Source organism: Mus caroli, unplaced genomic scaffold, assembly GCF_978045245.1.
Source record: "Mus caroli unplaced genomic scaffold, Mus_caroli_1 scaffold_19, whole genome shotgun sequence".
NCBI classification, from domain to species: domain Eukaryota; kingdom Metazoa; phylum Chordata; class Mammalia; order Rodentia; family Muridae; genus Mus; species Mus caroli.
This window is the reverse complement of record NW_028227274.1, coordinates 76,058,975-76,074,358: the sequence shown is the minus strand read 5'-3', so window position 1 is coordinate 76,074,358 and position 15,384 is coordinate 76,058,975. Positions and strand designations below refer to the sequence as shown.

The 15,384-nt window shown below is 43.9% G+C and overlaps 1 protein-coding gene across 1 annotated transcript in view; it reads right to left on the bottom strand.

The window, feature by feature from the left end:
* Pstpip2 (proline-serine-threonine phosphatase interacting protein 2) overlaps positions 1-15,384 on the bottom strand; it is an 85,125-nt gene that overhangs the window by 20,014 nt on the left and 49,727 nt on the right. The window contains exons 3-6 of the mRNA XM_085833477.1: positions 15,012-15,089; positions 12,639-12,673; positions 8,730-8,836; positions 1,149-1,211 (exon numbers count right to left, since the gene is read on the bottom strand). Coding sequence (XP_085689603.1) covers positions 1,149-1,211; positions 8,730-8,836; positions 12,639-12,673; positions 15,012-15,089 — 283 coding nt within the window. The remainder of the gene's footprint in view (positions 1-1,148; positions 1,212-8,729; positions 8,837-12,638; positions 12,674-15,011; positions 15,090-15,384) is intronic.

The window sequence follows — 15,384 nt, the reverse complement described above, 5'->3', positions numbered from 1 at the left end:
ACAAGTATGTTTGTCTCAAATGGAAGTCTCATGGTGTGTGTTTCACCACAAGAAACAAAGCAAAGAGAAAGGAATTACAGAGAGAGCTGAGGACTCGCACCCCCAAGCCTGACAACCCCAGTTGGATCCCTAAGATCCACCCTATGGAAGGACAGAGCCAACTACGAAAAGTTGTTCTCTGACTTCCACACACGTACTGCATGCATGGAGGATAGCTGTATGTCCTCTCTATCTCACACATACACACACGCACGCACACTCGCACGCGCGTGCACACACACATATATGAAGGAGGGAGAGAGTGTGTTTTGTCTATGTGTACATGTCTTTATGTGTGTGTCTCTGATTGTATGTATGTATTATGCCCGTGTATCTTTGAATATTTGTTTGAATATGTGTATCTGTGTATATTTGTTTATGTGTATACATTTGTGTGTATAAATGTGTGTGTGTCACGTGATTTTTATTATCACAGCCTAAAATATTTAAGTAGACTTGTTTTATTTTTGTCCAGGTGTCATGTTAACTTCTCCAGCAGAGATAAACAAACACCCAATCACCCCCCATCAGGTACCAACAGCAGACAAAGAGATGATTCTACTCAACTCTAGCTTGGTGAACTAGTGAGTTTGACAGCAGATATTTACAGCAGCAAGGGTGAAGGGTCACCTACAGAAGCAGGGACAACATATGGGTACCTATACCATAGGAAAAAAAGTCTGCCCCTCTCCAGAGCTGTATCTGCCCATGTGTCCTGGTTGAAAGCATGGCTTTGTGAAACCCTTTGACTCTGTGGTCATTCATTTTCTGCCCTGTGGACTTCTCTCTCCTGCAGGAGGGAACGTTTATTAGGTCTACTCTTGCCAGGGATGTTGGTAGCCACAGACTTAGAAGGCAGCAGCCATGCCATGCCATGCCAGAGGACAGAGCTCTGCACCAGCTAACTGGAAACAACGCACCATTACACCCACTCTCCCATCTTCAAGCTTCCTAAGGCCTGAACAGGAAGGAGAGCCAAGTGTTTCCCTTAACATCACACCAATAGATGACAAAGTAGGAACTTCCCTTGAGCAGGGACACACTCGTGCACACAGTACAGAAGCCCAGACGATGTCACTACTATGACAGCAGGAGCAGGTGTGACTCACATCCATGGCTTTCTTGAACTGTGCGTTCCTTTGCTTGTGGGCAGCATCCATTATTGTTTCTGTCTGTAAAAGAGAACACAGGGCACTGTCAATAAAAACCGTAAGTTACTCTAAGAGCAGCTTGTCTTGAGGGCTACGCCTTCGCTGTGGGTTTTCCGGTTTAGTCCTCGCAGCACCCAGAAGCCGGCTGTGCTGTTTATCATTCCCACCCTACAAATGAGGACAGAACAGAACAGAGGCTCACAGCCTAACGACTGTGACTCGGCCATGTTCCCCGGCTCATGACTCTACTTGTCATTTAACCTGGGCACTCACACAGATGGCCCTGAACACTCAAGACATGACCAGGAACTCACTGGTCACCATGGAGGGCTTTCCTCTGTGAATCTAGAACCAAAGAACTTTGGTTTCAGGAAGGTATTTATGATAAATACTTCCCATTATCCTGCACCGCTATGTTTCATGCTCACAGTATCTCTTCTGTGAACGTGCTACATCTCCATTTTCCTGATAGCAATCAACTTGTGAGTCCAAAAATCGCAGGCAGTCAGTGTGGAGGCCGGAATGAGGATGGCCTTCATAGGCTCACAGATTTGAATGCTCGGTCCCCATTGGTGGAACTGTTTGGGAAGGATTAGGAGGCGTGGCCTTGCTTAGAGGAGGTGTGGCCTTGTCTAGAGGAGGCGTGGCCTTGTTTAGAGGAGGTGTGTCACTGGGAGCAGGCTTTAAGCCCACACCGTTCCCAGCTAGCTTTCTCTCGGCCCCATGGTTATCTCAACAGTAACCACCCCGCTTCTGTTCCAGTGCCATGCCTCTCTGTCTGTTGCCACATTTCCTGCCATGAAGTCATGGATCACCCTGTAAAGCTGTAAGCAGCAATAAACTTTTTCTTCTATATGTTGCTTTGCTCATGGTATCTACACTGCCATGGAAAAGCAACGAAGACAGTCAGCAAATAGGAAAACTACATTGCTGGAAGGTAGCGACACACGAGTCACCACAACAGACAAGCGTGCATGGCGTTTCAGGATATTTGGATGAAATGCTTAGGGTGGTCTCACTTCAAATGGGATAAATGAAATCCCCTCAGGGGAGTTTCAAGGTGCCCAGAATTCATCTTCTAGCTTTCTCTGAAAGAGAGATAGCAGGAAGCAGCTATTCCTCTGCTAAGGAGGAAGACAATACAGGCACAGTGGCAGTCTCCAACATGAGTCCTACATGGACACAAGACCTATGACAGACCCTGGTCACAGCTGCTGGGGAGCTGAGGTTCACACAACTGACTAGGTGGCTCTGCCATCAAGAGTTAGCTTTAGGGGCTGGCGAGATGGCTCAACGAGTAAGAACACTGACTGCTCTTCCAAAGGTCCTGAGTTCAAATCCCAGCAACCACATGGTGGCTTACAACCACCCATAATGAGATCTGATGCCCTCTTCTGGTAGGTCTGAAGACAACTACAGTGTACTTATGTATAATAATAAATAAATCTTTGGACAAGGGTGAGCTGGGACTGAGCGAGCAGGGTTGACTGGAGCGAGCAGAGGTCCTAAATTCAATTCCTAACAACCACATGGAGGCTCATGACCATCTGTACAGATACAGTGTACTCTCTACATAAAATAAATAAATAAATCTTTTTTTTAAGGGGGGTTAGCTTTACTCCTTTAATAATTACAGCTGGTTTGCCGAGGCTACTTGAGCAGATCAATCAGGATCACTAGGCTTTGCTGTGACACTTTTAGTCCAAATAAATATACACTTTGCTAATTGTTTAGTTGATAGTTGGCACCAGTTTATAATTGATAGCCCAATTTGTCTCCTTATCTCCAAGTTCTACACAGCATCTATTTTAAACACTTCTCAGTGCTGAGTTGACTTACACTACCTCTTCACTTCCCATCACCCCCCTCTGCCGTCTCAGGCACACCAGTATTTGAAAGTTGTCAAGATCCTAAAAAGCAGCCATTGACTCTAAGGAGATATGGGCAATTTCTGGTCACTGAGGTGACATGCATTTCTCAAGACCACTTGGAGCCAGCGGATCCATGTCAGGGCCATCTCAATCTGCTAAGGAACCTTGACCTAAGTCTTCTTGTGACCCACTCACGGTGACCTCAGTGAACCCAAAATCTCTTCAAGGTGTTTGGTAGGGGTGGATATTTAACCAGGACTTGGGTTTTCCGCTCAGGTCAAATCTAATGTGAATGTGTTTTATTATTAATAACACAGAGGATGCAAAAACTGTGTCACCTACAAGGTTGAAGAAGGAAGAGGAAGGGGGAAAGGGAATAAGAGATTTGAGAAAGACACAAGTAATTCTGAGGTAGCTCACTGAGAAGGAAGTCCAAGGACTACCTCCATGCCCTGCCCACCTCCAGGAATGAGAGGTTTGCCTCTCATTACCTCAGTAGTGACCAATAACTCCCGGCTTTACCGTAAGAATGATTTCCTCCAGGTGGCTTCACCAACTTCAAGTGAGGTTGTACGTCCCTACCATATGTTCAGATGGGAGCTTCCTTCCCCTACCACTGTGTAAGACTCTCATATTTTATCCTGATTTTATGTCACATCAGACTGTCTGGCTATGCCCTGTGCTTAGCAGAAGGTTAACATGCCCACCTTGGGGCTTATCCTCAAGAAAACACTACTTGTAAAAGTAAGTAGCTATAAACATCTAACTAGCCATCCTTCCAGCATCTCCCATGCCCTGGTTTACTAAAGAAATTAATGAGGGAACCAATAAAACGTTTCAATGGATAAAGACACTTGCTGTCAAGCCTGATAATGTGAATTCAATCCTCAGCACCCACACAGTGGGAGAAGAGAACTGCCTCTTGCAAGTTGTCCTCTGATTTCCACCTATATATCGTGGCACGTACACATATACATCAGATGCATGTTTGCCCATACACATGTGCACACACACACTCATACACACACACACACACACAGTCACAGAGATCAGAAAACAGGACTAGAATGATGATTCAGCAATTAAGAGCACTCTGCTCTTGCTGAGGCTCTGGGTTCAATTCCAGTACACACATGGTCACTTATAACATCTGTAGCCCCTGTTCAAGGGAATCTCTGACATCTCTCTCCATCTAACCTCCACAGACGCCAGACACAAACATGGTATACAGACACATGCAGATAAAACACTAATCGATGTAAGATAAAGATTGTTTTTGTTTTGTTTTTTGAGACAGAGTCTCACTGTGTAGCTCTGGCTGTCCTGGAACTCACTATGTAGACCAGGTGGGCCTTGAACTCACAAATATCTGCCTGCCGCTGCCTCCTTAGTGCTGGGATTAAAGCTTGTATCACTACACCTGGTTAAAAATAACTATATTTTTAAAATCTTTAAAATATATATATATTTTAAAGGCAGAAAACATTCTACTTAAAAGTTTATGAGGTTTTTTTTAATAAATCAGTAAATTAGGTGTGGAGACACAGCTCAAGTACAATACCTTACCTGCCTAGCATAACCGAGACCATAACCAACAGCATGAGGGAAAAAGACAGGCGAGAGAAACAAGCAACCAGCTAGAGCCTGTGGTAAGTAGAAATGGCTCCATTTCCAAGAAGTGGAAGACCAGAGATGCAGTGTGACAACTCATAAAGGGGAAGTTAGCATTGGCACATTTTCCCCCCTAAAATAGGTTCTAAAAAAAAAAATTACTCAAAGTCACCCCAGACCTCATTGTGTAACACATAACACAATTTTCTTAGTAAACATTGGACTTTTCAGTGTTTTGAAAGTATCTCCTGCTGCAAATGGAACTTCAGCTGGGCACTTGCTGTTCTGCTGCTGAGGTCTATGTAACACTAGCAGGAATGTTCCAGAAGCCATGCAGAGCTAGCAGGTTTCCCCACTACGGCCAGGGCTGCTGACGCCGTGAAGGAACACCTCCTTTAGGAATTATCTGTGCAGAGTCCAGTTGACTTAGGTTTCATACTTCTTTGTTAAGTTTTTTTTTTTTTAAGATTTATTTACTTATTATATGTAAATACACTGTAGCTGTCTTCAGACACTCCAGAAGAGGGCGTCAGATCTCATTACAGATGGTTGTGAGCCATCATGTGGTTGCTGGGATTTGAATTCAGGATCTCTGGAAGAGCAGTCGGTGTTCTTAACCACTGAGCCATCTCTCCAGCCTGCCCCCCACCCCTTTAAGTTTTTTACTGTTTCCACACAAGACATGCTATCTCCTTAACTTTTTAATTAAGTTTTCTTCTTCCTATCCTTTTGAGACAAGGCCATACTAGGTAACTCGTACTGGCCTGGAACCAGACTTATCCTTGAATTCACAGGGACTAACTATCCTGCCTCTGTCTCCAAGGTGCTAAGATAGATGCCACCACACACAACTTATAGTTTGTATCTATTGTATGTCTGTGCCTGTCTGTGTGTGAGCATGTGTGTGTAAATGCAGGTGCTATGGAGGCCAGAAGGATCATAGGCCCCTGGAGCTGAGTTACAAATGAGACATCTACCATGGATGCTGAGAAGGTAACTCAGATCCCCTGCGGTGGCTGTGCACACCCAGCTGCTGAGCCATCTTTCCAACCTCCAAGTTATTTTGCTGTCATTTCAGCCAGAGGTGGTGGCACATGCCTCTAGTTCCAGCACTCAGGAGGCAGAGACAGGCAGATCTCTGTGAGTTCCGGGTTAGCCAGGGCTATGCAAGGAACCCTGTCTCAAGAAAAGAAAAGAAAAGAAGAGGAGAGGAGAGGAGAGGAGAGGAGAGGAGAGGAGAGGAGAGGAGAGGAGAGGAGAGGAGAGGAGAGGAATAAAGAAGAGTAAATAAAAGAAAGAAATAAAAATTGTCACTCAGGACTGCAGAGAACTAGCAATTTCGAGGACCTAACTTTGGCTCCAGTGCCCATGTCAGGTCGTTAAATCCAGTTCCAGGGGATTCAATGCCTCCATGGGCACCCGCACACATGTGCACAAATCCACACAGAGACACACATATATAACAATTAAAAAAATTACTTTGTGGTGCTGGGGGGGAGGGGGAGGCAGTCCGAAGTGGGCAGCTAAGAGAGGCTGGAGGAAAAAGGGGGTCGGGGAGTGATGTAATTTTATTTCAATTAAAAATATATTTCAAATCAATAAATAAAAAGTAACTTTTTAAAAAGCCTACCAGGCATGGTGGTGCACACCTTTCATCCCAGCACTAGGCAGGCAGAGACAGAAGTATCTCCAGAGCAGCCAGGGCTACCCAGGGAGACCCCATCTCACAAGAAAACAAAATAACCTATAATTTCCTAAAACAGACAAAAGGGTGTGCTATCCAATGAGTATGGCACGCATGATAATTCCACTTGGCGTAAGACTGGGAGAGATGCGATCGCCTGAGAGAACATGTGGAAGGGATTGATACGGTGTTTGTTCCTTAACCTCCTGTGTCCATCCTTCCTTCATGGTGGCATTGTGTAAGCAAGCACTGGCTGAGAAACAGGAAGAGGCAGTGCTGGGCAACCAGCGGCTCTTAGGCACATGTCTGTAGTCCTAGCACTCCTGAGGGGGAAGCGGGAGACTCGGCTAGGTGGTGAGTGGGAGGCCAGCCTAGGCTTGGTGAGACCCTGTCTCCAACAAACAAAGGAAAAAGGCAGCTCATGAAATTATGGCAGACGTAAGACAGGGAGGCCCTTAAGTTGCTGTGGGCAAACTCAGAGCGACCCAGATTCCAACTAGAAACTGCAGGCAAAATTGCTCATCTTGAGCAGTTAGGGTAGGAGTCAGCCTTAGTCCTGGCTGTGGATGGATGGGCACAGACTGTAAACTCAACATCCGCTAGAGTCAAAAGCTAGGATGCAATAAGGATTTCACTGGGGGAGGGGAGAGGACGACAAGTCCCCAAATGTCCACAGAGACCTGAATCTTTGGTGTCAGCCTTCTAGTCTTTAAAGACATTCATTCTTGTGTGGGGTCTAATTGGCTAAAATCTGCATGTACAGGTTTTTCAGGAACAAAATAATCAAAATTGTGGCTGCTCTGGTCTAAATAATATTATAATATAAACTCGGATTTATTTCTGGATTTCTCTAAGTCACCAAACATTTATTATACCTTTGATTCCAGCATTTGGAAGGCAAAAGAAAACGAAAACAAAAACAAAAGTGGATCTTTGAGTTTGAGGCCAGCCTGGTCTACAGAATGAGTTCCAGAACAACCAGGGCTGCACAAAGAAACCCTGTCTGGAAAAGCCAAAAAAGAAAAAGAAAGAGTCTCATGGTTGCTGGAGAGATGGCTGAGCAATTAACACCATTGGCTGCTCTTATAGAAGACTGGGGTTCAACTCCCAACAGTCTATAACTCCAGTGCCAAGGTATTTCATGCTCTCTTCCGGTTCCACAGGCACCAGGTACACATGTGGCACACATATACAGGGCAATCATTAACGCATTAAACATTAACGCATGTTTACATAGAAAGGAACCTCTTCAGAGCTGCTGTGAAGACAAGCCAACTTGAATTTCCCAGAGCCATGGCTTCTCTAGTTCTAGAACAGGATTATTCTAAAGCATCGTAAACATCAAGGAAAGTGTGAGTCTCCTCCAGTTCTTCACCCTCCTCTATGACCTTGCTTAGAAGGGGTGTGATCTGGAAACTCACTAGATAGGATGTGCTAGATCCTGCTGATGGGGCTAAAGGGATCTCCAGCCATCTTCTTAACAGGAGCAGTAGATCTGGTAAGAGGAGACTCGCACACAGAACTACTGAGTCACGAAAGAATTTTACCCAAGCTCTTGACATTTGAACTCACAGCCTCATGCTTGTGTGGGAAGCACTTTGCTAATTCAACTATTTGTACAAGGATAAAAGGAAGACTTGGAGCTGGAGAGATGGCTCAGTGGTTAAGAGCACTGACTCCTCTTCCAGAGGTCCTGAGTTCAATTCCCAGCAACCACATGGTAGCTCAGAACCATCTGTAATGGGATCTGATGACCTCTTCTGGTGTGTCTGAAGACAGCTACAGTGTACTCATTTACATAAAATAAATCTTTTTAAAAACATAAATAAATAAAAGGAAGACTTGCCTGAGGTGCGGGACACACACTCCTAGACTGAGTCTCTACATGGAGACTCCAACATGTAATTTCTCAAGCCAGAAAAAGTTTATGATTGTATCAGGGGGCAAGAACTAAGTTGAGCCGGGCATGGTGGCGCACGCCTTTAATCCCAGCACTTGGGAGGCAGAGGCAGGCGGATTTCTGAGTTCGAGGCCAGCCTGGTCTACAAAGTGAGTTCCAGGACAGCCAGGGCTACACGGAGAAACCCTGTCTCAAAAAACAAAAAACAAAACAAAAAAAAGAACTAAGCTGAGCTGTTTGGGGGTTTTGTTTGTTTTTTGTTCTTGTTTCTTGTTTGGTTGTTTTGTTTTGTTTTGAGACAGAGTCAGAGTGTCCTGGCTGTCCTGGAACCCGCTATGTAGACCAGGCTGGCTTCAAACTCACAGAGAGCTCTGTCTGCCTCTGCCTCCCAAATGCTGAGCAATTTCCTAACAGACACACCTGAGGCTTCTCTGTAGAAGAAAGGCGATATTTAACACATACACAAAACCAACCTTTTTCCGCTGCAGCTTCTGCTTTTCCCGGAATTCTTCCATCTTCCTGGCCTCTTCTCTTAGAGTCTGCGCAAGCTGAATGTGACACTGGGCCACGTTGTCTACTTCTGTAAAAAGAATTTGTAAATAAACAAAGTCAAGGACCACACGTGTCTAAACTCAAATAGACACACAACCATTCAAAACTACGCATACAGATCTGGAGTAGGAAGCAAAATTAAGAATAAATCTCTTGGTCACTAATACCCATTGAGGTCCTTCTTGTGCCCAACATGGCCCTGGCTCTCAAGACCAAAGCCTTATGCATCTTAAAATGTATTTTCATCTATTTGTTGAGTACAAATGGCTCTATGTGCCTTTCGGTTCAAAATAAACGATTCAATTCTTTAAATGTTTCATATATTTACTGCTTTAAATGATCAGTTTCGGGGGTGGGGGGAGAAACTAGGTTAAAATTTCCAACTTAAAAAAAAGCACTTTCACAAATAAATAAGAAAATATGTATACACATACTCTTACATATACACCATATTAAAAATGATTTAATGTCAAATTCAAAAGACTGAACAAATGGGCAACGCATCCTTGAAAAACCCATTTGGACTGAAGGGCGCTGAAAAGGCAGAGCTTTCAACACAGCACATTTCATTGCTTTTCATCTTTCAGCTTTGAAAAAATTAGGAAAGCAAAAAACCTCTAGTTACTGATGATATTTGAAAAGGTGTCACTGTTGGCTGGGGAAATGGAACAAGCTTTTTTGGAGAAAATCTAGCATTTTGGATGGTTAATTTTTTTTTAACGTAAAAGAGTGAAGCAGAAGTCTCTGAACTGAGAAAGATATTGAATAGATAGCCAATTCTAAGGGAAATATAATAGTATATTTTTAAAGATTTATTTATTTGTTTTATGTTTATGAATACACTGTAGCTCATCTTCAGACTGTAGCCGTCTTCAGACACACCAGAAGAAGGCATCGGATCCCATTACAGGTGGTTGTGAGCCACCATCTGGTTGCTAGGAATTGAACTCAGGACCTCTGGAAGAGCAGCCAGTGCTCTTAACTGCTGAGCCATCTCTCGAGCCCATGATAGTATATTCTTATATAAAAACACTCATATTTAAGTTTGTATGAAGGAATAAAGCAAAGGTTGGGAGCTGAAGAGACTGACTGTCCATGGTTAGGAGCTGTGCTTGCAGGGGACCTGAGCTCATTTCCCTGGGCACACACACACACACACACTGACTCACACCACTGATCATGTAAGCAGCAGGGGAGCCGGCACACACCCTCTCTGCTCTCTGCTGGCACCAGGCACACTCATGATACACAGCCATACACACCAGCAAAAACACTTACACATGCAGAAAAAAATTTAAAGGTATATGACAACATAATTGTTTAATTAAAAATGTTCTGAAAAGCTGGGCGTTGGTGGCGCACGCCTTTAATCCCAGCACGCGGGAGGCAGAGGCAGGTGGATTTCTGAGTTCGAGGCCAGCCTGGTCTACAGAGTGAGCGCCAGGACAGCCAGGGCTACATAGAGAAACCCTGTCTCGAAAAACCAAAAAAAAAAAAAAAAAAATGTTCTGAAAAACAAATAAAACAAAAAATAAAATAAAATACATGTTCTGGCCCCAACCCAGAAAGACCAGTCTCATAAAAATTACTATTTTTTTAAAGATGTATTTATTTTATGTATGTGAGTACACTTTTGCTCTCTCTCTTTTTTTTTAAATATTTATTTATTATATGTAAGTACACTGTAGCTGTTTTCAGACACTCCAGAAGAGGGAGTCAGATCTCGTTACAGATGGTTGTGAGTCACCATGTGGTTGCTGGGATTTGAACTCCGGACCTTTGGCAGAGCAGTTGGGTGCTCTTACCCACTAAGCCATCTCACCAGCCCCACTTTTGCTCTCTTTAGACACACCAGAAGAGGACATCAGATCCCGTTACAGATGGTTGTGAGGTACCATGTGATTGCTGGGATTTGAACTCAGGACCTCCAGCCTGATAATTACTATTAATGAACATGAATAGGCACATACCCACTATACATGTGTATCTAAATGTATTTAAAACTAAGTTAATTTTTCATTTAAATGCCTAACAAAATAATCACCAAGAACTACTTTACACAGAGAAATAAAAAATTCCAGTGTTCGCTGTGGTTAGGAGCATGCTCTTACCAAGGACCTGAGTTCCTTTCTGTAGAGTGAGCTGTCTCACCTGAACTTTAAATATTATATTGCGTTTAATTATTTATTATATTAAATTTAACGTCTAATATATTATTTCAATGAGAAGAAAATAAACCAGTGGAGGGCTTTTTTGTTTCGCTTTGTTACTTGTTACTTTCACGTAGCCTCTTGCAGGGCACCCCAGGCTTGCCTGGACCTCATGATCCTCCCGCTATGCCTCCTGAGTGCTAGGATTACAAGTGCGTGCTCGCACAACAGAAACAAGGAGATGGAAGGCAAACGCGAGCAGAAAAGTAAAGTGCTGGGGCGAGCCAAGCTATGCTGACGTTCCTTCCTTCAGGACGCGTGGTTCCACAGTGTTTGTGTAGATAAGGAACACGGTAAGACAGGGAATCTACACGGAGAAGCAGATCCATTGCTGCATTAGGAGAAAAGAAGACCTTGCCGATGGGGACTTTGAAAAGAATAATAATTTACCTACCTTTTATACCTGTAGTGGTATGTGTGTCGTATTGATAATATATATATATATATATATATATATATATATATATATATATATATATATTTGTGTGTCTGTATGTATGTGTGTATTTTTTATCCCACTGCTGACTTGCCCAAGGAAGATAGTGAAACTAATCAGCCTTTGCCTGTAGTAGGCCATAAAGAAATTCTTTCTCCTCTGGTAGTAGAGCAAAGGCCCAAGTTCTCTTCAGAGGGCCCCCCCCCCCCGCCCCGTGCCCTGCAGGTAGAAAGGATACACAGACCAGTCAGGAAGACTCTGAAGAGCCTAACTTAACTGCCTTTCCCACTCAGCCTATTAACAAGTGTGCCTATCCAATGATGTCTCCATAAAAAGCAAAACAGCCAGGGCTGGAGAGATGGCTCAGTGGTTAAGAGCACTGACTGACCTTCCGAAGGTCCTGAGGTCAAATCCCAGCAACCACATGGTGACTCACAACCATCCATAACAGGTCTAATGACAGAGCAAGGTCCCTAGAACCATGAAAAAAAAAAAAAAACCCGGATATGGTACCATACATCTGTGATCTAGTACTCCCAGAGAGATGGGGGCAGTGATGGGAGACTCTCCCAAGCCCTGAAGTGCTCTGGGAAGAGAGAAGTCTCAAGGACCTCTCCGAGGTCAAGCAGGACAGGACATACCTGCATGGTGTTACTCCCGTTTGGAAGCTAAGAGCCTGCAGAACCCCAGCCCTACTTCAAACGCCTGAGTGGGAAACCCAGTGGGCCCATGAATCTGTACTGACTGTGGCTCTCCCAGTGTCAGGCAGGTGTGAAGCATCTGGAATGTGCAGAGTCTGCAGCTCATTTCTAGTCTGCAGAGCCATTTCTCACCTCACGGCTGTTCTGAATTTTTTAAATCTAACTCTAAATGGCTGCTGTTCAAATTAGAACTCGCCTTAGAAGAAAGACAGGGAATTTACAAAGGGCAGAAAATACAGTTTTATACTAGGGGTTACCATGATGGCTCAGCGGTTGGTACTGGCTGCTTTTCCAGAGGCCCCATGTTTAGTTCCCAGCACCTACATGGTGATTGACAACCACCACCATAAATCCAATTCAGAGGGACTATTTGATGCCCTCTTCTGGCCTCTATAGGCACCAGGCACACACAGTACACAAACACACATGCAGGCAAAACACTCAGACACATAAAATATAATATTTTTTAAATAATTAACTTACGCTGCTTGAAGACCTCGAGAGCTCTCTTCAAGGTACTAAAAAACAACATTACATAATTTCAATTATAGAAACAATCGATATAAATTTATTACAATGTTTTCACATGCTTCTCTGTGCCTACAGATTATCATGAAGGCTCCAGATACCAAACAAACAGAAACAGTAAAAGACCAAAGCTTCTTAAGACAAGCCCCATAACTTCCGGGCATAAACAGTTCTTCCCTGTCTGCCCTGAGCTGAGCAAACTGCGGAAACTCTGCGTTTTACCTTCCCCAATGGAAATGCAGCACTCGTGACCCCTTTCTCCTAAGGACAGGCTGTCATCTGAATACGAAAACAAAGCCATCAAATATAGCTCAAATATTAATGTGCACTCTGATCCGAATGAGCATCTGTGGGGGCGGCTAGGGCGGGGGGATGGTGCTTGTATGTGTATGTCTGCATGTATGTGTGTCTGTGTCTGTGTGTCTCTCTGTGTGTATATATATATATATATATATATATATATATGAGTATGTGTGTGTGATTATGTGTGTATGTATGTGTGTATGTGTATGTCTCTGTGTGTACATCTGTATGTGTGTGTGTGTGTGTGTGTTCGAGTATGAAGACAGTATCTCACATAGCCCAGGCTTGCTATGTAGCTGAAGCTGACCTTAAACTCTGAATCCCCCTGCCTCCACTTTTCAAGTGCTAGGATTACAGACTATTACAAACTCTGGCTCTTAACTGACTCCTTTGTCAGAAAACCATCATATATTTTTCTTTCTGAGATTGGGTCTCACCGTATAGTCCTGGAACTCACTAGGTAGAGACTAGACTGACCTCAGACACACAGAGATTCACCCACCTCTGCTTTCTGAGTACTGGGATTAAAGGCATGTGCCATTACACTGGGTATATATTATTGATCAGAAACGGCAGGCTAATCTCATTCCTTTCTTAAATTCTGTCTTTTATCTGACAGATGGAATTGTGCCTCTTCACCATGTGCAATGTGGCGGTTTGAGATCTTCATGCACTGTGGAATGGCCCCGTAGAGTAATTAACACAGGCATTGCCTCACATCCGTTCCTGACCATGCTTTGGAGAGCCGCACTTACAGTCTACTCTCAGTTCTTTTTAAGAACACAGTACATTGCTGCTAACTACAGTCATGATGCTGTATAATAAATCTCTTGAACTTATTTCTCCCAGCAAAAACCTTCATGCCCTTTTTCCTTTCCATGTCACATGACTTGTATGTGTGCGCATGTCCCCACACGTGTGAGCACGTATGTGAGCGCACATGCCTGTGCGTGTGGAGGAAGGCCTGAGGTTGCCACTGATGTCGGCGGGAATCCTCCATCCTCCATCTTTCTTCTGCTTCACTCACAGAGGCAGGGTCTCTCAATCAAACCCAGAGCTCACTGATATGACTGGTCTCTTTAGACACTTTACTCTGGGGATCCCCTGTCTCCAGCTTCTCGGGTTGGAATTACAGGCAGGCTTCCATGCCCATCCAGCATGTATAAAGGTTCTGGCACTGAGCTCTGGTCTTCACACTTGTGCAGCAAGTGCTTCAAGCACTGTGCCAAGCGCCAGCTCGGAAATCACTGTCTTTGGACTAACATCTCCCTAAGCTTGGCCCCAGCCCCTGGAGAATTAGTTCATTCCTCGCTGATTCTTCTTCAGAATTTCTAGAATACTTCTAAAAATTTTCTCTTAAGCTTCTAATTCACTCTTTTATAAATATACTTTATACACTTGAGGGTTTTTTTGTTTGTTTGTTTGTTTGTTTTGTTTTGTTTTTTAGATCTGTTCATTTCAGCACTAAAAATCTAGATATCTCTAATTCTGCTATTGCACTATTGAGTGGTATATGTGCGTGTGCCCGTGTGTGTACGTACCTGTGTGTGCATGTGCCTGGGGGCGTATATGTGTGTGTGTGTGTGTGTGTGTGTGTGTGTGCGCGCGCGCACGTGTGCATGCATTATGAACTAAATGTTCCCTTTCACTGTATTTCTTTAGCAAGGGTCTATGTTCACGTCTTTCAGTTAAGCAGAACCCCTATCCAGATCCACTTTAAAGTACATCTCTAGCTTAGGATTCTTCAGACTGCACTGAAAAAAAAAAAAAAAAGAAAAAGAAAGAAAAGAAAAGAAATGTGGTAACAAGTGTCCCATTAAAAACTCTTAAATGTGTCTCAAAGAAGAGAGACACGTTTTTTCCTGATTGGAAAGCAAGAAGCAGGAGGTGGGGTGGAGAAATATCAATTCTCTCCGCCTAACTTACTACAACTACCACTCAACCATGCTTGCTGAAACAGCGGGGGTTGGGGGAGGGGGAGTCGGGCAGTCACATGAAGCATAGAAGAAAGGCACTGGCACCTACTTGATCTCAGACTGTCCACACGGCTTCTTCCTGGAGAGGTTCAGCAGGTCTTTGCCATATTTCTCTTCAATTGATGCTCTACAGGGAACAGAAGAGAAGACCATGGGTCCTGCATAGGGTTCTTGGCTAAAACACAGAAAACACTGCCCCTGCTGGAGAGCTGTTCACTCACTGTGGATGTTCAGATGTGACATCACAATCTAAGATATAAGTCTCAGTAATAAACTTTTAAAAAATACTAAAAATAAACCAATAGAATAAAACTCAGAGGCAGGCATGGTGGTGCACACCTGTAATCCCAGAACAGAGAGGCAAAGGCAGGAAGACAGGGAGTCCAAAGTCAGCGTTAGCTGCGTGCTGAGTTTGAGGCCAA